Raw genomic sequence first — 23,352 nt, forward strand, 5'->3', positions numbered from 1 at the left:
GCTTTTCCCTTCCACTCTTCTTCCTCCTACCTCTTTCTTTCTTTATCCCTCCTTTTCTTGCTCCACCTCCTTTTCCCCTTCTCTTCTCTATCCTTTTTTTGCCTTTTTCCCCTTCTCTTCTTCCTCTTCCATTCCTCTCTACTTTTTTCCCCTTCCCTTCTCCTTCATCCTCCTTGGTTTCCTTGTCCTGCTCATCTTCCTCTTCTTCCCTCTTCCCTTTACTTTTCTCCTCTCTCCCTCTTGCAGTTCTCTGACTCCTCCCCTATCCGGTCCCCCAGGCTTCCTCCCTGCTCTAGCCCCCTCCCTAAACATTTCCCTCTCCTCCCTCTCCCGTCACAGTTTCTGAACTAGCTCAACCAGCTACCGCCCCAACTCCCTGACTTCCAGGCTCCGTGGTCTCCCCTCCCACCCCAGGCCTTACCCAGAGTGGGAGGGGAGCATCTGGAGAGGGGGGCATCCCCCCAATCATCCTGCCCCTTGTCAGTTCGATGGAGTGGCCTATACCTCAGATGATCTGGGTGGGATTCCTCCTCAGCTTCCTGGGTGAGTCTGGTCTCTCCCCTTGGAGTGGGGATGGGGGAATAAGAAGGGAAGACTTGGGAAAGACCCTTAGGAGTCTTTGAGAACATGACAGCACCTCTTTAGTTCCCTTTAGCGTTTGGGATAGGGGAGGGACTGGCATGGCCAGCAGCAGGGGAAGGAAAAAGAGGAGCTTCTGAGATCTAAACTCTCAAGGTCATTGAGATCACTTTGCGGCCACTTTTGTGTTAGGAGGGTGATGCCCCCAAAAGTCTGGGGCGGGAGGGGGGGGCGGCTAGGTGGCACAGTGGATAAAGCACCGGCCCTGGATTCAGGAGTACCTGGGTTCAAATCCGGCCTCAGACACTTGACACTTACTAGCTGTGTGACCCTGGGCAAGTCACTTAACCCCCATTGCCCTGCCAAAAAAAAAAAAAAAGTCTGGGGCGGGGGGAGTATATGGGGGAAATCTGAAGGGACAACTTGGGAGGAATAGGGCAGGCAATAGGGGGAGGTCCTGCCCCCAGAGATGCCTATCATTCTAGGAGAAAACAACCAGGGCTTGAGCCTCTGGACTTGCCTGGCTTCCTGGGAGATGGGCTCACTTTCCTATTCTGCAGAATGGTCTGGCATTCTGTGGGCAGCTCAATAAATCCTACTTCAGGTCATGGAGCCTGGACCCAGAATTCTTGGGCCCTATGGCCTTGTGACTTGGGGGCAGTGCCCAGCTTAGCTTCCCCTTCCATCAGTATGATCCAATGGGTTGAGTCCTGGACTGGGCTTTCTTTGGCCTCTGAAAACTGACAGACTCTGTGCCTAGTTCACCGCTTCCCTTCCCCCACCCCTTTTCTAATGTGGGTCCAGCTTTTCTTACCCCCCACCCACCCACAGGCTAGAGGGAAAAGATCCCCAGTTTGAGGTACTAGGTCCAGATTTTGGCCCAGACAGCTCTTTTGTTTCTTCATCACCAACTGTCAATGTGGGCCCAGAGGAAGATCTCTAGATCAGGAGTGTGATGACTTGGTTGCACATTCAGGCTCTGCTACTTTCAACTTGTGGAAGTTGGACAAGTAATTTAACGTTCCTTGGCCTCAGTTTCTTCATCTGTGAAATGAACATCAGACTAGATGACCTCAAAGGTCCCTTCTTGCTCTAATCTATGATTTTATTGCTTGTCCCATTCCCTCTTTCTTGTCTTTGCTATATTCACTGTCCTGCCCAGCTCCTGAGTTAATCATCTCTTTGATTTACTATTTAACAGGTTCTTTATTCTATCAGACCAATATGAGTGGGAGGAGCAGGGATTTCTTTTTTTTTTTAATTATCAGTCTTTTTTTCAGTCTTTTTCCCAATATATTTCCTTTCCCCCTCCCCCTTCCCATTAACATCAAATCTTCCCTTATAACAAAGAGAAAAAAGCAAAACCATGGGCTGACAAGTTGCAGCACAAGGCAGAAGCCTCTTGCAGACCCCCTTCACTGCCCACTCACTTGACTTTTGGCTGACGCCATGGGCCAAGACTGTACGGACATCATTAGGTTCTATGCATTCTCCTTCTGCAAGGTCTTTTGCACCTGGCCCCTTTCCATCTTCTCTATTACTATCCTAGTTCAATCCCTTATCACCTCTCACTTAGACCAGTGGTAGTAGCCTACCGACTGGTCTTCTTGTTTCCCCTCCCTCCCTGAGCCAGTCCCTTTCACCCATCACAATTAGAGTGAGTAATTGGCTCCTTCACTTAAAAGGTTCAGTGGATAGAGTCCCAGGCCTGGAGTCAGAAAGATTCATTTTCCTAAGTTCAAATCTGGCCTCATACACTTACTAGATGTGTGACCCTGAGCAAGTCACTCAACTCTGTTTGCCTCTCCTGGAGAAGGCAATGGCACACCATTCCAGTGTCTCTGTGGGGAGGAAAAAGCCCCAGTGGCGTCACAAAGAGTCAGATACGACTGAACAACAACCTCCACTTAAAAACCTCCAGAGCCTCCTTGGTGCCTACTGGATAAAGTCCAAACTTAGCCTGACATTCAAGGCTCTGCTACCTATCTTTCTAGCCTTTGCTCTCACTCCTCTACACTTACTTTTTTTTTTAAGGGCAATGAGAGTTAAATGACCTGTCCAGGGTCACACAGCTAGTCAAGTGTCTGAGGCCAGATTTGAACTTCAGGTCCTCCTGAATCCAGGGCTGGTGCTTTATCCACTGCACCACCTAGCTGCCCCTACACTTACTTATATCTCACTCAAGTTGGACTCACCACCAAATTCATGGCTACTTCCAGATCTTTGTCCAGTTCATTCAATTTTTTAAAAAATGTGTAAAGTGCCAACTGTATGCAGAGCACTGTACTAGGCCTTTAGGAGAGATACACAGCTTTATATATGACACAATCCTTGCCCTCAGTATACTTTAGTTACAGGATAAGAAACTATTCTATGCAATTTTTCATAATGAGAATGTTAAGATCTCAGGTTGCTTAAGGTGGGGAAGAAGGCTTCATGTAGACATTTGAGTTGACATTTTTTTCTTTTTCTTTTTTTTTTTTGTGGGGCAATGAGGGTTAAGTGACTTGCCCAGGGTCACACAGCTAGTAAGTGTTAAGTGTCTGAGGCCGGATTTGAACTCAGGTCCTCCTGAATCCAGGGCTGGTGCTTTATCCATTATGCCACCTAGCTTACCCCTTGAGTTGATTTTTAAAGGGTAATGAAAGAAAGAAAGGAAGAAAGGAGGGAGGGTGGGAGGGAAGGAGGAAAGGAAGGAAGGAAGGAAGGCAGACCAACAGAGGAAGAGAGAAAAAGGGGGGAAGAGAGGAACTTATCTCTGAGAAATGGATTAAAAATATTCCCAGATGAAGATGGGGTGAGTGGCTATCAGCCTTGCAGGCTGTTAGGAAGAGGTACCTTTCATTATAGCTGGTTGGGGTATAGAAATTTGGGCAGCTGGGTGGCACAGTGGATAGAGTGCTGGGTCTGGAGTCAAGAAGATTCATCTTCCTGAGCTCAAATCTGGCCTCAGACACTTACTAGTTGTATGACCCAGGGCAGGTCACTTAACCCTATTTGCCTCAGTTTCCTTATCTGCAAAATGAGCTGGAGAAGGAAATGGCAAACCACTCCATGGGGTCATGAAGAGTTAGACATGACTGAAAAATGACTGAACAAAGCAGTTTATGATTGCTCCTTGGTCTACTTTCCCCTGTCTAGTCTCTTACCTGTCTTTCCCAGAAATTACTCCCTACCCAGAATGGGCAGGTAAGTGCCAGCGTCAGCCAGAAAGTCCAGGTCTCTGCTTCTGGGCAATAGGGAGCAAACCTATGGCCAGGGGGACTGAGGGAGTGGGCATTCACAGGGGAAATTCCCAATCTAAGGTCTAGGAAAGAAGGGAATGGAAATCTTGAGTTGTAGCCTCCACCTGCCAATCCCAGCTTAGATCAATAGACAAAAACATTTATTAAATGCATATTTTATGCTTAGGCACTATATTGAATGTTGGCGATACAAGCAAACAAGGACAGTCCTTACCCTCAAGGAGCTTACATTCTAGTAAACTAGAAAAAGTAATAATTGCTAGCATTTATATAGTGCTTTAAAGTTAGAAAAGTGCTTTACTTGTATTGTCTCATTTGATTCAAACAACCCTGGGAAGTAGGTGCTATTATCATCCCCATTTTTCAGATGAGGAAACTGTGGCAGACTGAGGATAAGTGATTTGTCTAAGGTCACACAACTCATATGTGTCTAAGGGCAGAATTTGAACTCAAGTCTTCATGACTACAAGTCTAACACTACCCACTGTACCATCTAGCTGCCTAAGCCTCAACTCATCTCACTTTGGAGATTCTACAAGTTGTTGTGTTTTTTTTCAATTAGGCACTTCTCGAACCAGGCTCTAGAGGAATTGTAACACACCTAGAGCACACACTGAGATACCCACATCCAAACATACATATGTATACACACGTACAGATATAGACATACTGTCATATGGTCTCCGCACAGAGCGCACATGTGCCCATATACACACAAATACACACACTCCCACATGCTGTATGGCCAAGCATACACTTGTTTGTGCACACATCTGTTCTCCCCTCCACTTCATCCACTAAACACCCCCCCCCCCGCTCTTGTAAAAGGCATCTGAAGGAAACATTAAAACCTTCCCCCAAGAGAACAGCTGCACAAACCATTCCCAACAAGATTTCCGCTTGGATATCAGCAGGAGAGGGAAAATCCAATGGAAACTCAAGCTGTTCTCTTTCCTGCTATTGTCCAGACACTCGCTCCCCATCCCTGGCCCTCCCTCATATCTCATCCCCAGGCTCCTCTTTGTCCTCAGGGAGCTGACCTATTTTTAACTGTAGAGCTGGCTGGACCCTATGTGTCCCCTCTGACTTCAGCCTCCTCCCAAGAACTTAAACTGTACAGCGTTGGGGTTTCCTTTTATGGTCTCTCTCTGGGAAAGGAAGGCTCCCAAGCCCCATGAGTGTGTACCTAAGTGTGCATATCTATGTCGTGCCTTGCAAATATGTGTTTGTGCCTATAGTATACATATCCATCAGCCAATCAACAACTGTTTATTAAACACTTACTATGAACCAGATACTGTACTAAGTGCTGGGGATTCAAAGAAGGTGAAAACAGCTTCTTCCCCCAAGGAGCTTGTTCTTGTTGTTGTTTGTCCTTCATTCTCAAAGAGGACCATGACATCTGGAGGTGATGTCATGACTTGCACTAAATTGGATTTAAATGAGGGAGGGCTGTACAAGGTCACCAACCTCACTTTTTCCTCCAGAGCCTGAGTCCAGGGGTGAGATATATGACCAGAGATGGTCCTGGATGTTTGAGGTAATTGGGGTTAAGTGACTTGCCCAGGGTCACATAGCTAGTGTCTCAGGTGAGATTTGAACAAACTTCGATTCCACAGGGTCCATGTTGGAGAAGAGTGGAAGGTGAGTTTGGACAAGTGAGTGTGTCTGTGGGCATGTAGCGGATAACATGCTTGTGCCCCTCTATCTTGGAGGGAGTGGAGGAGGAGGAGGGAAAGGGGGAGGGAGAGAAAGAGGAGAAGGAGGAGGAGGAGAGAGAGGAGGAGGAAAAGCTGGTATTTATAAAATGCCTTAAAGTTTGCAAAACACTTTACCAATATTATCTCATTTTATCTTTATAACAATGCTGGCAGATAGATGCTTTTATTATCTCCATTTTACAGATGAGGAAACTCAGGAAGCCAGAGATTAAGTGACTTGCCCAGGGTCACATTGCTAGTAAGTGTTTAAGGGCAGGATTCAAACTCAGGTTTTCCTGGTTCCAGGCACAGTGCTCTTATTCATTGCACCACTGAGCTTTCTGGATCATAATGGATATCATGGTCAGCAACAACTTGTAACAACAGAGCAACAACAGAGCCCTGTGCTCTGGGTGTTGGGACGAACAAAGAGGCATAAGACAGGGTCTTATATAATGCATATCATATATGCATATAATCTAGCCAAGGAAACTGGCATCAATGATCAGGTGCTATATGGACTTTCTAGGAGGTCCAAGAAGGAAAAATAAGTCATCATGAGCTGCATGGGATGGTCAGGGAGGAAATGGGACTTGAACTGGACTTTAACCTTCACAGGGACACAAAGAGGCCCCAGGGCCATCAGCCCTCTTAACCATCAACTCATCCATCTACCTGTTTCTTCATTCCCCCATCCCCAGCCACATTTTAGGTCTCTCTATCTCACCGAATATTAATAGGCCTCCCACATTTTTTTCTCTTCTTCCCCTGCAGGTTCCTGGGCCCAGGCCTTTCTGATCCATAACCCTGGGCTGGATGCATGTCTGCAGGTGGACCCCCAAGGTGGGGAGCAGATCTCACTGGTCACTTGCCACCCTGATGCTGGCCCCCAGCAATGGGGCTGGGACCCAGTCAGCCGAGCCCTTTTCAGCCTGCATGTCCCTGGGTGTCTTGCCATAGGTGAGGCCCGGGAGTTTGCTGTGGCCCAACTGAGCCACTGTGGGAACCACCTCCACCAGACCTGGGGTTGCTCCCGTAAGGGCCATTTGAGCCTGCAGGGCCTCGGTCTCCACCTCCATGGACAGCTGAATGCCCAGGAAATCTTTGTTCTTCGTCGGAAGGACAAGTTCAGCCGTTGGAAGGCAGTGCCTGGAATGGCCAATGTCTGCTCTGAGACCCTTGGGCCAGGGGGTAGGGAAAAGAGTCCTGAGAAGGAGCCGATCATGCACAGAGGTGAGAGCTATGGTAAGACCCGCCTGATGAACGTGCTCTTGGAAGTGTGGTGAGGTAGAAAGTGCATCCTTCCATCTGGGAGTTAAGAGATCTGAGTCCAGTCAAGTCAACAAGCATTTACTATATATGCCAGACCTGTTGCTAAGTGCCGGGAATACAAAGAAAGGCGAAAGACAGTCCCTGCTCTCAAGGAGAGTCACAGCCTAATGGGGGAGATGACATGTAAACAACTATGAATGGACAAGGTTTCTACAAGATAAAGAGGAGGGAAGTAACTGAAGAAGGGCACAGGAATTAAGGGGGACTGGGAAAGGCTTCCCAGAGAAGTGGGATTTTATTTGGGATCTGAAGGATGCCAAGAAAGTCAGGCTGTGAGGAGGGAGAGGATCCCACGCATCCCAGCTCTGTCTAAGGGACCTTGGGCATATGGGTTCATTGCTTGGAGCCTCAGGTATTTCATCAGTAAAATAGGAAGAATAATACGTACACTACCCACCTCGTGGGGAACATTCTATAAAAGAAAAGAATGAGCATATTATGGGGAATAGGCCCAGCTCTCTGCATAAGGGGAGCTGATTATATTGTAGAATCTGAAGGGCACCAGGAAACCTTCCCTGCTCTCAAACAAGCCTTCTACCAGCTGTCACTGTGCTTGGAAATTCGAAAGCTTCATTTCTCTGTGTCTTGAGGCACTTCGATGTTTCAAAGCTCCTCATTTAAATGTGGTTATCTCTGAAATGAAGGATGCTTTTAAAAAATTGATATATTTTGCTTTTACATTCCTTCCAACTCTCAAATTCCGTGATTCCTTTCCAAATATATTCCCCGCTCCCTCCCATACCTGAAGTTATTCCTTGTAACAAAGAATAAGGGGGGAAAACAGTTCAGCAAAACCATTTCATCTATGATGTGAGACTGGTGGTATATTCAATCTAGCTCCCCATTCTCTGCAAGGAAGTGAGGGAGGTATATTTTCTCAGCTCTTTTCCAAGGTCAAGCTTCCTACAAAGCATGACATTTTCCTTTTAGTCATTAGGTGGCCGAATGGATAGAGCATTAAACCTGTAATAAGAAAGACCTGAGTTCAAATACTGCCTTGGAAACTTACAAACTGTGTGATCTTGGACAAGTCACATAAATCCTTTGAACCTCAGTATTTTCATCTATAAAATGGGGGTAATAATATAACCTAGTTCACAGGGTTATTGTGAAAGCAAAATGATATATCTTTAAAAGATGGACTGTTCAATATAAGCATGGGTGATTTGCATGTGGCATGCATATATAGATGGATCTGGAATGTCCTACCTCACTTCCATGTTGTGGAGAGTTGGAGGACAGCCATGAATGGGCAATCATGACTTCCCTGCCCTGTTTTCAAGAGGGGTGTTGTGCTAGAATTAGATAAAATTCAAAATAAAATATCACCAGATATTTGCAATCCAGGGGAGCATGCAAATGGATCCCTCTTTTTAGGGGGTTCAGGGGGCAATAGTCTTGCCCCAGACCTGGACAATAATAATGAACTCAATCTCAGCTAGTTTAGCTTCCCTCCCACAAAACCCTCATTACACAAAAGATAATCATGAATAGTGAGTGATAGTTAATCAAAGTAAGAAAGTAAAACAGTACAGAGGAGTTATACAGATTGGTTTAGGTGACAGAATGCACAAGAGTCAGGGGGCTCCAGGATCTGGGTACAAATTGAAATCTCAGTCTACCAGGGAGAAAATGACCTCACTGAAGAGGCTCACTCTTGGCAGTGTTGAGGCGGTGCTGTAGGTGCTGGGCATCAAAGACATTTTGGGGTGCCAGCTTCTCTCCACCTACTTATGGCTCTGGGGGCCTCCCATTCACCATTATAAGTCCATGACTTCATCTCTCTCCTGCCTTATCTTTCTTCCCTTTCTCCATTTCTCTCTCCCAAGCAAGAGAGGGAAACTGCAGATTTGCCTCAGGGCACTGACACAGTGGATAGTGATGGTCATCATGCACCTCAGCCCAGGGCAATAGTGGGAAGGGAAACTCTAGGTCTCCAGTAGGTCAGTTCTGGGATAAGGAGCAGGTAGGGATAGAGTCTGGTGGAAAGGTCTGCTTCTCTGGAACATGTACAGTTCTGAGCAGAGGGCAACCTAGGTGTGAGCAATGCAGAGTTTACAGCACACCCCACTCTACCTCCTGCATGGAAAGAAAGAGCACTTTAGTATACTCGGTTAACCAAAAAGCATTTATGGTGGTGCAGTGGATAAAGCACTGGCCCTGGATTCAAGAGAACCTGAGTTCAAATACGACCTCAGACACTTGACACTTACTAGCTATGTGACCCTGGGCAAGTCACTTAACCCTCATTGCCCCGCCCCCCCCAAAAGCATTTATTGAGTATTTACAATATGTCAGGCAAAAACCCAGTACCTAGCCTCAAAGTGCTTCCATTATGATGCAGGGGACAACATACAAATAACTAGGTATATATAATGTAGCCAAAACAGATGGAAGATAATCTTAGAGGGAAGGCACTAGCAACTAGTAGAACTGGAAAAGGTCTCCTGTAGATGGTTGGATTTGAGCTGAATCTTGAAGGAAACTAAGAGACAGGGGGCAAGGGGCAGCTAGATGGCGCGGTGGTAAAGCACCGGCCCTGGATTCAGGAGTACCTGAGTTCAAATCCAGCCTCAGACACTTGACACTTACTAGCTGTGTGACCCTGGGAAAGTCACTTAACCCTCATTGCCCTGTAAAAAAAACCAAAAAAACCAAAAAACAAAAACAAACAAACAAAAAATGTAGCAGAGACAGGGGGCAGCTAGGTGGCACAGTAGATAGATCACCAGCCCTGGAGTCAGGAGGATCTTTGTTCAGGTCCGGCCTCACTTACCAGCTGCGTGACCCTGGGCAAGTCACTTAACCCCCATTGCCTCACCAAAAAAAAGAAAGAAAGAAAGGAAGAAAGAAAGAAAGAAAGAAAGAAAGAAGGTAAGTAAGAGATAGAGGTCAGAAGAAAGAGCATTTCCAGGAAGTGCCAGCAGCAAGATTCCCAGGAAACCTGGGAACAAGAAAGTAGTGGTGTAGGCAAGGATTTTCCCTTGCAGAGGGAAGGCTTCAGGGACACCCTGGCCCTCTGGGCACAGGGGTCTGGCTAATTCTGGAAGGGAGACATTCTTCTCTAGACATTGTAGCTGACCTTTGACAGCACAAGAGCAGAATGGAATGGTGTTGTTCATCATTGCATTCCTGGCGCCCAGCTCTTTTTTTTTTTTTTTTTTTGACAGTTCAGATCTATGGTTTAATCAGTGTAGGAACTTCTGGAGTAGAAACTCTCTTCACTGATGCAGATGAGTAATTCATCTGTAATTTGTAGCCTTAGCCAGATTATAGAAGACCTTAAATGGCAGGTTAGCGAGTTTGCATTTTAGCCTGGAGGCAACAGAGAGGCAATGAAGATTTTTTTGAGCAGGGAATTAGCATGGTTATACCTGTGCCTTAGGAGGAGTATTTCTAGCATCACTGTGAAGGATGGATTAGAATGGGGAGCCTTTCTAATAGAGAGAATAGTTATCAGAAGCTATTACAATAGTCCAGTCAAAAGGCCATAAAGATAAGGGAGGAGCCAGAAGGGGACTGGTACAAGACATATTTTGCAAGTAGGATTGAATGGACCTGGAATCTGATTGGATGTGAAGGGAAAGTCATTGATGACTAAGGTTTTGAATTTAGGTGAATGGGAAAGTTGTAGTATCAACAACAGAATTATGGAACCTGAGAGGAGGGACAGTTTTCTCTTTATGTTCAGGAGAGTGAAGAGGTTGAGTTCAACCTTGGACATGTTGAATTTGAGTTCCTGGTGGGACACCCAAGTTCAGTAGGCAGCTGGAGAATCAGACCTGGAGCTCAGGTAAGAAACCAGGAATAGATATGTAGACATTTGAGTTCCTGGTGGGACACCCAAGATGTTCAGCAGGCAGCTGGAGAATCAGACCTGGAGCTCAGGTAAGAAACCAGGAATAGATATGTAGACATTTGAGTTCCTGGTGGGACACCCAAGATGTTCAGCAGGCAGCTGGAGAATCAGACCTGGAGCTCAGGTAAGAAACCAGGAATAGATATGTAGACATTTGAGTTCCTGGTGGGACACCCAAGATGTTCAGCAGGCAGCTGGAGAATCAGACCTGGAGCTCAGGTAAGAAACCAGGAATAGATATGTAGACATTTGAGTTCCTGGTGGGACACCCAAGATGTTCAGCAGGCAGCTGGAGAATCAGACCTGGAGCTCAGGTAAGAAACCAGGAATAGATATGTAGACATTTGAGTTCCTGGTGGGACACCCAAGATGTTCAGCAGGCAGCTGGAGAATCAGACCTGGAGCTCAGGTAAGAAACCAGGAATAGATATGTAGACATTTGAGTTCCTGGTGGGACACCCAAGATGTTCAGCAGGCAGCTGGAGAATCAGACCTGGAGCTCAGGTAAGAAACCAGGAATAGATATGTAGACATTTGAGTTCCTGGTGGGACACCCAAGATGTTCAGCAGGCAGCTGGAGAATCAGACCTGGAGCTCAGGTAAGAAACCAGGAATAGATATGTAGACATTTGAGTTCCTGGTGGGACACCCAAGATGTTCAGCAGGCAGCTGGAGAATCAGACCTGGAGCTCAGGTAAGAAACCAGGAATAGATATGTAGACATTTGAGTTCCTGGTGGGACACCCAAGATGTTCAGCAGGCAGCTGTAGAATCAGACCTGGAGCTCAGGTAAGAAACCAGGAATAGATATGTAGACATTTGAGTTCCTGGTGGGACACCCAAGATGTTCAGCAGGCAGCTGTAGAATCAGACCTGGAGCTCAGGTAAGAAACCAGGAATAGATATGTAGACATTTGAGTTCCTGGTGGGACACCCAAGATGTTCAGCAGGCAGCTGGAGAATCAGACCTGGAGCTCAGGTAAGAAACCAGGAATAGATATGTAGACATTTGAGTTCCTGGTGGGACACCCAAGATGTTCAGCAGGCAGCTGGAGAATCAGACCTGGAGCTCAGGTAAGAAACCAGGAATAGATATGTAGACATTTGAGTTCCTGGTGGGACACCCAAGATGTTCAGCAGGCAGCTGGAGAATCAGACCTGGAGCTCAGGTAAGAAACCAGGAATAGATATGTAGACATTTGAGTTCCTGGTGGGACACCCAAGATGTTCAGCAGGCAGCTGGAGAATCAGACCTGGAGCTCAGGTAAGAAACCAGGAATAGATATGTAGACATTTGAGTTCCTGGTGGGACACCCAAGATGTTCAGCAGGCAGCTGGAGAATCAGACCTGGAGCTCAGGTAAGAAACCAGGAATAGATATGTAGACATTTGAGTTCCTGGTGGGACACCCAAGATGTTCAGCAGGCAGCTGTAGAATCAGACCTGGAGCTCAGGTAAGAAACCAGGAATAGATATGTAGACATTTGAGTTCCTGGTGGGACACCCAAGATGTTCAGCAGGCAGCTGGAGAATCAGACCTGGAGCTCAGGTAAGAAACCAGGAATAGATATGTAGACATTTGAGTTCCTGGTGGGACACCCAAGATGTTCAGCAGGCAGCTGGAGAATCAGACCTGGAGCTCAGGTAAGAAACCAGGAATAGATATGTAGACATTTGAGTTCCTGGTGGGACACCCAAGATGTTCAGCAGGCAGCTGGAGAATCAGACCTGGAGCTCAGGTAAGAAACCAGGAATAGATATGTAGACATTTGAGTTCCTGGTGGGACACCCAAGATGTTCAGCAGGCAGCTGGAGAATCAGACCTGGAGCTCAGGTAAGAAACCAGGAATAGATATGTAGACATTTGGGGTCTTGGTGGGACACCCAAGTTCAGTAGGCAGCTATAGAATCAGGGCTGGAGCTCAGGTAAGAGACCAGTGTGAGGGAAAAACCCATCCTCTTCTCAATAATTCTCAGGAACTCAGCAGAGAGGTGACAAAGGCTTTATATTCTTCTCATGAGAAGGAGGCACCCTAGTGTGCAGCTAGTGGGTGCCCCAAAGGGGGCTTGCAGGCCCTGTTTTATACCCTAGTCCCTAATGCAAATGGACCTTCCTCTTTTTCATCACTGGTCAGGGTTACAATCTACACGAAAAAACTAGCTAATCGGAAAGGAGTATTCCCACCCCTCTTCCTTGTATGGGCATAACTCAGGAGTGGACCTTATACTTCCTTATATAGACAGAACTCTGGAGAGGACCTAATTGAGACCAGGGCTCCTTGAACCATGTGACCTTGCTAACCTGAGGGGGAGGAGGGGATCTGAGACCTTTGTCCTACAAACAGGTCAGGAAGAGTATGATTGACTGTTATATCCACATTGAAAGGAGACAACTACCCATTTCTCACAACCAGGAATGGATATGTAGACATTAGCATAGAAGTGACCTTTGAATCCATGCGATTGGGTGAGATCTCCAAAATAAGAAGGATGGGAAAATGAGGCTGGGGGCCCCTTCTGGGAGTGGGTGAATAGCAGAAGCCCAAAGGAGACCCAAGACTCCTTGCAGGAGGCATTTTTGAGCTATGATCCTACATGTCTATGCGTATATGGTGCCAACCCCCACCACTCATACCTGTCTCCTTCCCCAGCTGAAACCACTGCTTTTCTGGAGCGTAATGAGGAGGAGTTGTCTTCATGGGACTCTGTACAAACAGCAAATGTCACTCCCTCTAGCTACCTCAGCCACACAGCTTCCCCAACAGGGGTGGAGGGACCCCAGATGGCAGAAAGAGGTGAGTGTTTGTTTCCATGCCCCATCTGCTACCTGGATCATGAGTAGCTTGTGTGACTTTGGGACCTTCCATGATAAACGGATTACTTTCTGAATCATTGTATCCCGGGTGTATCTAACTAGGGATGCATCCTGACCTTCCCTGGGACACAGAGCATTTCCACCTTCCTTTCTAGAGCATGAGTTCAGTCTGTTGGGTCTGGTGCACAGTGATTAGAGGAGCATAGTGCTGAGATGCTGAAATGGAAGATTCAGATTAAATTCCCCTACAGACCTGTAAATATCACAGAGATAAAAGCAAACAGAACCACTGTTCTGGCAGCCCCAAATGACACAGGGTAGGCAAGTATCTACCTAAGTCTGAGTACATGGTTTTCTATGTGTCTGCATGTGACATTTGTCAAATTTTTAAATGTTTTAGTTGTCAAGAGGTTGCTTATTTCCTCCTGGGTCTCCGGGGCTATAATTCAGGGAGCTGCCACCAGGTGATGGGTGATGATTTCCTAGAGCATAGTAAATAAGAGAGTTCTTTTCATGCCCTGAACTTTGGGAAGCTTAAAGAGAGGGTAAGGGAGGCAGCAGGCAGCTTGCAATCAAAAGATGTAGCTGCTATGGCTGTCTCAGACATCATCTGACTTACTCAGTAGTAAGGACCAGGTACTGTCTATCATATTTTCTTACCTACTGTGTATTCTGTGTACAACCCAATGCCAGAGGGCACTTTGTGACACAACCCCCAAGCTGGCAGCCTCTTTCCCCTTAGCTGTTCCTCTTTTGTGGGCCAAAATATTCCTTAGTTTAAGGGTGGGGTGTAAATTTATACTTGGCTCAGGAGCTGCCATCCAATGGGTTTATTCCATTTGAGCTATGATTCTACATGTCTATGAGTATAAGGTGCCAACCCCCACCACTTATACCTGTCTCCTTACTGACTGTGATTCATTGGTCTACTTATAAAGCTTATTGTATAAACCAATAATCAGAATGAATGAAGAATGAATAAGGTAGGCAAACTTCATTCAACCAGCATGAGTGTCTCCCTCCAGCCCATGATCCTGCTTGAGAGTCAAGTCAAAAAGTTCAGAACCTCATTTCCTTTTCCATCAGCTCCCATGGGAAGCTACCAAGACCTCTACCCCAGGACTTTTCCCCTTAGATAAAAATCAATAGAGCAATAGGGTCCAGTCCCTTGGAGTGACTCATGCAGTCAGTGCATTTTTGGCCTCTCAACTGAAACAGTGCAGTTTACAGATAGACTCTGTCATGGAGAAAATGGGGAAGGGGTTTTAGGATAGGGGTTGGGGGTTTGGAGTCCTTAGGAATTCCTCTTTAAAGAATTACACCTTCTTGCACACAAAAGCAATTAGAATAAGATGGTAGTTTATTTCAGGGCTGAGGAAGGGAAAGGGAAGGGAAGGGAAACCATGAACCTTAGACTTCTCATGGGGAGAAAGGCATGGCACAGAGAGAGTGGCTCTGAGATACCAATCTCCTCGAGCAGGAGACTGGCAGGTACTTTTATAGAGGACTGATGGGGGTGACCATCTGACTGTGGAAAGTTCCCTTAGTGAAGGAGGACCATCCCCCACTGGTGGTGGATGGGGGAATTGGGTGAGGGGTGGCTACAGACCTCTCAAGCCATCTCCTCCAAACACAAAGGAAGCAGCCATACCTAATCTTATCACCCCAGGGTTGGAAGCGACTAGAATGAAGGGTGGGGGTCCTGGAGCTAGCTCAGTCCTATCTGGTTCCACTTATCTCTTTAGGTGTGTCTGTCCTTTGGTTTAGTTTCTCAAGGAGTAGGTTCTTCTGGGGTGCTCTGGGCCCATAACAACTCTATGTGGCATTGACCTATTATATGGGTGACCACTCGAATTTGAAGGTACATGCAAGCAGTTGCTGCTTGCTAATCTGAAGCTTTGCTCAGATTCTACACTCCCCATTCTCCCACTCCCCTATACAAATTCAGGGTCTAGGTATATGGACCAACAGTCATCAATAAATCAATAAGCATTCATTAAGCCCCGTACTATGTACCACGCATTGCACTAGGCACTGGGGACACAGATACAGAAGATGAAATAATCTCTATTCTCAAGGAGTTTATAGTCTAACAGGAAGACAATTTAGAGTGACAGAAGCAATTGGTATGGCATAGGAGCCCCTCTGTCTTCATCTCTTTCACCTTCAAAATTCCACTTTGGTTCCTGTTACTCTTCCTCTAATCCTCCCTTCTGTGTCTTCTAGTCACCTTGTCTTCATGTCACCTTAATTGATCATTTGACAAGAGCACATTGGGAAACCTAGCCATACTTGCAATAAAATTATAATTGCCATTATTGTGTAACCCTGCCCCCAACCATCCCAACCCCTTGTAACTCCCACAAGATTCTTAGTGTCCCTTGGAACACACCCTCCCCCACTAATATTTCTACCTCCCTACTTGCTCTTACTGCTTCACTCTTAGCTCTGTCAAGGCTGTGCCTGATACACATTTTGATCAGATTTCATTTGTTTAAATTCTTTCGTCTGGAAAATAGAATCCTGCCCAGTGTGACTCTCTCTCTCTCTTTCTTTCTTTCTTTCTTTCTTTCTTTCTTTCTTTCTTTCTTTCTTTCTTTCTTTCTTTCTTTCTTTCTTTCTTTCTTTCTTTCTTTCATGAATTCCATACACTCCTTAGATAGTCATGATACCCAAGCCCTGTCTTTGTGTCCCTAATAGCTAGACTTCCCATAAGTATGGACAAGCCCGGAGCATATGTTAGCTCACAGTTCCATCCTATTCCATTCAATAAACTTTTATTAAGCACCTATTATGTGCAAGGCATTATGCTAAGTTCTGAGGACATAAGGACAAAAATCAAACAGTCCCTGCCCTCAAGGAATTTCTATTCTCCTATGGGAAGTAACACATATGAAATAATAATATTTATATGTTTGTAAAGTGCTTTACACATATCTCATTATGTTCCCACAAGAACCTTGGAAAGTAGGTGCTTTATTATTATCCCTATTTGACAGATGAGGAAACCCAGGTGAACAGAAGTTAAGTGACTTGATCAGGATCACACAGCTAGTAAGTATCTGAGTCTGGATTTGAACTCAGGCCTTCCTGACCCCAGGCCCAGCACTTTATCCACTGAGCCATCCAACTGCCAAATAAACAAATACAAAATAATATGAAGTAATTTCAAGAAGGAGTGAGTGCTAATAACTGGGAAGAATAGAAAAGGCCTCACACAAAAAGTGACAGGAGCTTTTTGCTTTGAAGGGCAGGGATACAAAGAAGTCAAGCTGAGGAGAGGGTTCATTCCAGACATGGGGGACCACCTGTCAAAGGTGTGGGGGTTATTCACAATGGTTACATGACCTCTACCCAATTATGTTTTTTCCTATTAAAAAACTTCATTAAAATAATAAAGCATAACAATGAACTAATCTTAATTTGCTCATTGTGAACAAAAGCATACCCAGTTTATTTAAAGGAACATAAACATTAAAGTAAAATTTGACATCTCTCTCATTAAACTTCAAATGTTACCATTCATTGCTTAATATAATTCTGTACCTAACTGAGGTTGGCATAGCAACTCATTATAACCCTGTTCCTTATAGAAGATAAACTTATTCATGATCAGTGTAACAAGGAGATGAACCTTTCTCCCCATGAGACCAACAGTGCATGTCAAAAGAAATGGTGGGTTGGACAATGGTCCCTGGCCTTAGGAGAGTGCTGCAAGGTTGGTCAGTTCCTATACTGACTATATTTGAGATACAGCATAAGCTCCCACTCTTTGACAAAGATGGCCCGATGATCAAATCTGCCTCCTCTGTCCACAGAGAAGTAGACTGGGGGTGGGGGTAGGGCCTGGGAGAGACGTCAACGCCACCTCTTCGGCTTTGGGGTCAGATCATCTGAGTTCGAATGTTGCCTTTGTTATTTACTAGTCCTGTGATCTTGGACAATTCCCTCTCTCTGGGCTTCTGTTTCATCATCTGTAAACTGAGGAAATTGGACTAGACAGTTTTTAAGGTGCTCTCCAAGTCTAGACCCATGAACCCATCATCCCTTTCTGCATGAAAGTTTGTTGTTCAGTTGTTTTTCAGTCCTGTCTGACTCTTCATGACCCCGTTTGGGGTTTTCTTGGGAAAGATACTGGAGTAGTTTGCCACTTCCTTCTCCAGGTCATTTTACAGATGAAGAATACAATGAAGGCAAATACAATGAAGAGACTTTCCCAGGGTGACACTGCTAGTGTCTGTGGCTGGATTTGAACTCAGGAAACTGTCTTCCTGACTCCAGGCCCAACGCTCTATCCACTGCAAGTCTTAGCTGTCCACAGTGAAAAGTAGTTTCCTGGAAAAAGTGCTAGATTTTGACTCAGGGCACCTGGGTTCAGATCCTGATTCTGCTATTTACTACTGGTGTGGTATAACTGCAAGAATGTCACTTCCTGTACCTGTTTCCTTATCTGTAAAATTAAGAATTTGAACTAGATAATCTCTAAGGTCCTTTCCTGGAGTCAAGAAGACCTGGGTTCAAATCTGGCCTCAGACACTTGCTAGCTGTGTGACCCTGAGCAAGTCACTTAACCTCTGTTTGCCTTAATCTCCTGGAGAAGGAAATGACAAACCACTCTATTCTATTATCTTTGCCAAGAAAACCCTGTGGACAGTATGGTCCAGAAGACTTGAACACTACCAAAAAACTGAAGAAGGTTTGCTTCCAGATTTAAATCTCTCTTCAGACTTCAGAGAACAAAATCTCTATTAGCAAAAAGGTGACTCTCTTTTTAGCAAGGTTTGTCCTCTGAGAAAAGGTGTTGGTCCTGAAAGGAAAGGCCTGGCTGTAGTTAGTGGATTGAGAATTGTATTCTAGGTTCAGTAACCTAGACAAACAATAATCATCCACGCTTCTTTGTACTCTATGATAGATGAAGACAGTTATAGTTAATATCTGTGTTTGCTCTTTCTTGGTGTGGGATGAAGCTTCAGTCTGTGTGGTGTGAAGGGGACATTTGAATGGGAGTTATGTGCACTGATGTGAGGGACATTGAGAAATCCCTCTCTCCAAGCCCCAAACTTCTTTCTAACTGACTTGTCCTCAAGAATCCCACTATTAGAGCTTCATTCTGTTGGATTAAGGCATTCTACTTTGTGCAACCAGAAATTCCCTGGAAGGACATATTAAGCCATTATTCATCATTACTGTGTCAACTTAAAACAAGTTTCTTATATCTCTTCCAATTTCATTTGTGAATGTCGAGAACAGGGACTAATGGGATGAGGAAATGATCCCATCAGAGCTCAGAGGCAGTGAATATTGGTGATGCTGGGATTGATTGTAAAGCTGTGGAAGAGCAGGTAGAAGGTTCTGAGTGCCCAAGGAAAGTCACCACAAGAGGGAGGAAGGCATTTCAAGGAAAGATGAAGGGAGTCAAAGGAATACTTCACCATCCTTGCAGTTTTGCCATAGGTCATCCCTGGGGCAGGAAGGTTCCGTCCTCTCTTTCCCAACGTTTGTTAACTGGCCTCCCATTTCAGGGGCAAACTGGAAGACGGTGATGATGGTTCTGGGCCCACTGACCGTTGTTCTGGGAGTCACCATCCTCATCCTCAATATCTGTTATAACAGGTCAGTGTGTTTTCAATGTAACCTTCATCCTTCTTCACCCAACAGATACATTCTTTGTGATCCTGGGCAAGGCATTTTATTGCTCTGGGGCTTGGTCTCATCATCAGGGAAATGATGAGATGTGGCGAGATGATCCACAAAGCCCCTCCCAGCATCATATTAGCTAGGCATGCCCTTAGCACAGAGTGGTACCCTGAAGACATGGGATACCAGACACCAGGCACTGAGGAGGGTGAGGCCTGGAAAGGGCACTGTGACTGGGGAAGGGGATCATGATCAGCGAGGAGGGCAATATGAAGGAGCTGGATGGCTGATGGCCACGTGGAGTGAGTGTGCAAGGAGGGCAGGAAGTGGTTCCAAAGGCCAGAGACAGTAGCTCCCCTGGAAGGGATGAGCTCTTCTGCAATCGCCCTTAGAGACTTTCCAAAGTAGTGGGCTTCCAGCTGCTGCTGAGATGACAGGGACACATGGCTTGGGGCAGGGTGTGGGGGGGGTCTACCTCCCATCAAAGTCTTCTAGTCTGGAGGCTGCTGCCAGCCCATCCCTCAGAAAAATCATGACCAAAATAAAAAGAAAGGAAGAAAAAGAACAAATTTCTATCACTCTAAATCAGGAGGAATGTAACACTCTATTGAGTGACAGTGGAAAAAGTACTAGATTTTCAACCAGAGGCCCTAGGTTCAAATTCTGGCTCTATCATTTATGGCACTTTGGGCAAGCCATCTAACTGCTCAGGGACTCAGTTTCTTTATCTGTAAAATGAGAAAGAATGGGTGGAATTAGATGATAGTTTCTAACTATGTATTAGCTATCATCCTATTACATATGGAGAGAACAGTCCTCAAAGTCCAGAGAAAGTGGCAGTCTCTCTGATGGAGATGAATAACCAATTTCTTTTGTTCTTTCTCCTGACCTGCAGGAAAAGGAAAAAGAAGACACTGTCAGCCCTAGAGAACTGCTCCCAGAATGGTCCAAAGGCCACATTACTCCCTAAGGGGGAGCTATCCCTAGGCCAGGGAGGCCCAGGAACTCCCAATTTACCCATCTCCCTTTGCCCATCTCTACAGCATGGGGAAATACTCATCGAATGGAAGGATGGCAGCATCACCCCCCTCTTTGACAGTCCTGGCCATCTGAATGATTAGTCCAACCAACATCAAGGGCCTGCTTTGTGCCCAGTCCTGTCCTGGACTCTGCAATGAGGGAGGGAGAGAGAAGGGACGGGCCCTGGTGCTTATGAGATCTGTGCCTTCACCTTAGACCTTCGTCCTCCTGGGAGATTGAGAAATCATGGACTACAGAGTTTATTAGACCTGTGCCCTCCCTCTGGAAATTACTTTGTATATATATTTTGTAATTAATTTTTTTTATGTACACATAATTTTCTCTGAAAGAATGTAAGTTCTATGGGGACAGAGACTCTTTCTTTTGTTAAAATATTCTCATTTTTATTGAAACCTCTTTGTACTTTATTTGCAAATATATTACTCCTTGCTTCCCTGCCTAGAAAACTGTTCCTTGTAACTAAGATCTTAAGATGGGAGAAAAAAAGCAGTTCAGCTTAACTAGCCAACACAGCTACTATATCTAGGAGTATATACAATATTCTACATTCCAATTCCTCTACCTCAGGGAAAGCCTTATTCCTTTTTTTTCCCCTTTGTGTCCTCAGCTCCTAAAACGATACCTGTCACATCAGCTGTTTAGCTTAATAAATTCTTGTTGAAATGGATTCTAAATCAGCTGACCTCCTACAAGACTCATTTGTGACATACTTCATGACCAATCAATGCAGGACACATGTACCTCGGCAGTAGAGAGAACACTGAGCTTGGAGTCAGCAAGTCCTGGGTTTAAGTTCCACATCAGACACTTATTAGCTATGACCTCGATGTGACTGGTTTCTTATGGACTCTATAGCTTCTAAGGTCCCTTCTATATATCTTAGGTATCTGATTAAAGTACTAAACTATCCTTTGTTTATGAAGCTGATGCCAGGGCCTTAGGATGGGAGATGTGTCTGGGAACTCTGTGGCTACTCAGAGTAAAGCTGTGGTTCTAAGGACCTGCTGTTAAAGACTTCATTTTTCTGAGTCTCACTGTCCTTATCTATAAAACAAAACAGCTGGGCTAAGTGATTGATAAGTTCTCTTCCACTTCTAAGGTTCTGGGATAGCTCTCCCTCAGAAAGGTGGAAATTATATTGTGCAAAACATTTTGGGAGAGATGGGGAAGGGGGGAGGAGAGATAGCATCTTGGGTCTGTCCCGAATGGCTCCTTAGGTCCCTTCCCTAACCTGGAAGGAAAATGGGACACTCAACAGTTCCCTCTTTTGGCTCAAAGGAGGGCCCCCAACATTCATCTAAAACAATGCCATGATCACTGGACTGGATTCTTGGAGCACTGTGCCTTCACTCCAGAAGCATTTTCCTTGCCTAGGACATCTGAGCATGGGTTGCTTTCATTCACTACAAGGAAGGAAGGAAGGTGCCAAGTTTCTCCTACTTTGAATAAAGACAAAAAACACACCATGTATTCAGTTTTTTCTTTTTCTTTCTTTCTTTTTTTTTTTTGTGAGGCAATTGGGGTTAAGTGACTTGCCCAGGGTCACACAGCTAGTAAGTGTCAAGTGTCTGAGTCTGGATTTGAACTCAGGTACTCCTGACTCCAGGGCCAGTGCTCTATCCACTGCATCACCTAGCTGCCCCTATTCAGTATTTTCTATGTTCCAGGCTCTATGTTAACCTTTAGAGATGCAAATACAAATACCCAATAAAAGAAAAAAGAAAAAAAAGACAATCTCTACCCTCAAGGGGTTAACATTCTAATAAGGCAAGAAAACACAAAGGGGAATGGTGGTGCTTTGGTCAGGGAAATCACAGGGATAACGACTGGAGTTATAGGGCAAATGACTAAAATGAACCTTCTAAAAAATGGTAGTGTTGGTGACTTTTCAGAGCTGGAGCTGTAAAACTAGCAGAGGGAGGAAGGGAAAGGTATCTGTACAGCAGCATGGGATGGGGACAGCTAGGAAGTAATGTGGTGGGTCAATCTGAAGCTCAGGATCTTGGGTGTGAATTGAAGTGCTGGGTTGGAGGTTCTAAGCAAGCAAAGTTTTGGGGGAATACCTTCTCACCCCCCTATTCACACAGCAACCAACTTTAACTTCCTAGTCTCCTGAGGTCTCTCAAGGGACGTTTGTTAAGCAAGCAGTGAGCTGGGCCTGACAGCCAAAATTGGGGCAAAGGTGAAATCTGTCTTGGCACTCTACCTCCCTCCCTAATCTAGGGCACCACACTTCTGGAGTCATATGGCCCCTGGCATGAGTTCACTCCTCTCTGCCTTCCCCCACCCTACCCCCACTCCGTAATCGACTAATCCCCAAATAAAGGATTAATAAATGATAAATGCTTAAGTTGTTCCCTTCCACAAGGGTATCTATATATTGAGAGTCTGGACCACCAACAAGCCTTGAAGACTCAAAAGAATGACAAAGTATAGCTTTCCAGTTTCTGTGAAAGGCAATGGGAAAGCCATTTGGGGAGAAGAGGGATATATTTCTGGCCCCCCTCCCAGCACCAAAGCACAGCAGGGCCTCAGTTTTCTTTATCCACCAAATTGGGGGATTAGACTAGGTGATCTCTAACCTCCCATCCAGAACTCACTTTTGTGATTCTTTTATTCTACAATTAAGGCCAGACTTACCCAAAGGGTACTTGTTTATTCACGCAGACACAAAGGAATTCGTAATAACGCATCTTCCCAGTGGCTCAGAAATTGGCCATTTAGGCCACACCCAGTATCATTAGCTTGGACACTATTTGAGGGGTCCCATTGTCAACTGTGTCTTGTGAAAATGCCCCACATTCATGACTCTATTTGCTCATAATATCAGTCTTCAGAGTTGGGTTAATGGAATGATAACTAGTAGCCAAAAATACAATAGGGACCAAAGGCTGATCTAAAGCATCTAAATGTTTGCCATGAATGCACCTGTTCTTCCTTCTTGCTCTGTGGCTAATGGGTCTTGAACCTGCTAACCCTGGTGTATTTGTCTTCACTGCACCTCTTTCCACCCCTACGTGGTGTGTACTTCTTCAATAACAAGTGTAATAAATTCTCCATTAAAACCAGGAAGCCAATGGTTCATGCATGTGAATATCTGTTGCATTTCTTAGTACTCTCCTCAGGGGTGGAAGAAAAAAACAG

The 23,352-nt window shown here is 45.3% G+C and overlaps 1 protein-coding gene across 2 annotated transcripts; it reads left to right on the forward strand.

Annotated features, from left to right (window-relative positions):
* Positions 1-340: 340 nt before the first annotated feature.
* Positions 341-21,675, forward strand: LOC122735974. 2 transcript variants are annotated; one of them, XM_043977907.1, is made up of 5 exons: positions 341-543; positions 6,299-6,769; positions 13,367-13,510; positions 19,053-19,143; positions 20,063-21,675. In XM_043977907.1, the coding sequence occupies exons 1-5, from the start codon at positions 489-491 to the stop codon at positions 20,286-20,288; spliced, it is 987 nt and encodes a 328-aa protein (XP_043833842.1). In that variant the 5' UTR covers positions 341-488; the 3' UTR covers positions 20,289-21,675. The 2 variants fall into 2 exon arrangements, with proteins under 2 accessions (XP_043833842.1, XP_043833843.1); XM_043977908.1 differs by having other exon boundaries at positions 6,299-6,757.
* Positions 21,676-23,352: the final 1,677 nt, after the last annotated feature.

Source organism: Dromiciops gliroides, chromosome 1 (assembly GCF_019393635.1).
Source record: "Dromiciops gliroides isolate mDroGli1 chromosome 1, mDroGli1.pri, whole genome shotgun sequence".
Classification (NCBI taxonomy): Eukaryota; Metazoa; Chordata; class Mammalia; order Microbiotheria; family Microbiotheriidae; genus Dromiciops; species Dromiciops gliroides.

What these genes read in the sequence shown, in the direction of transcription:
- LOC122735974 (XM_043977907.1), top strand. Translation starts at nt 489, where the DNA reads ATGGAGTGGCCTATACCTCAGATGATCTGGGTGGGATTCCTCCTCAGC. An exon ending in ATTCCTCCTCAGCTTCCTGG is followed by an intron (nt 544 to 6,298) that starts GTGAGTCTGGTC and finishes CTTCCCCTGCAG; the next exon opens with GTTCCTGGGCCCAGGCCTTT. An exon ending in CTCAATATCTGTTATAACAG is followed by an intron (nt 19,144 to 20,062) that starts GTCAGTGTGTTT and finishes CCTGACCTGCAG; the next exon opens with GAAAAGGAAAAAGAAGACAC.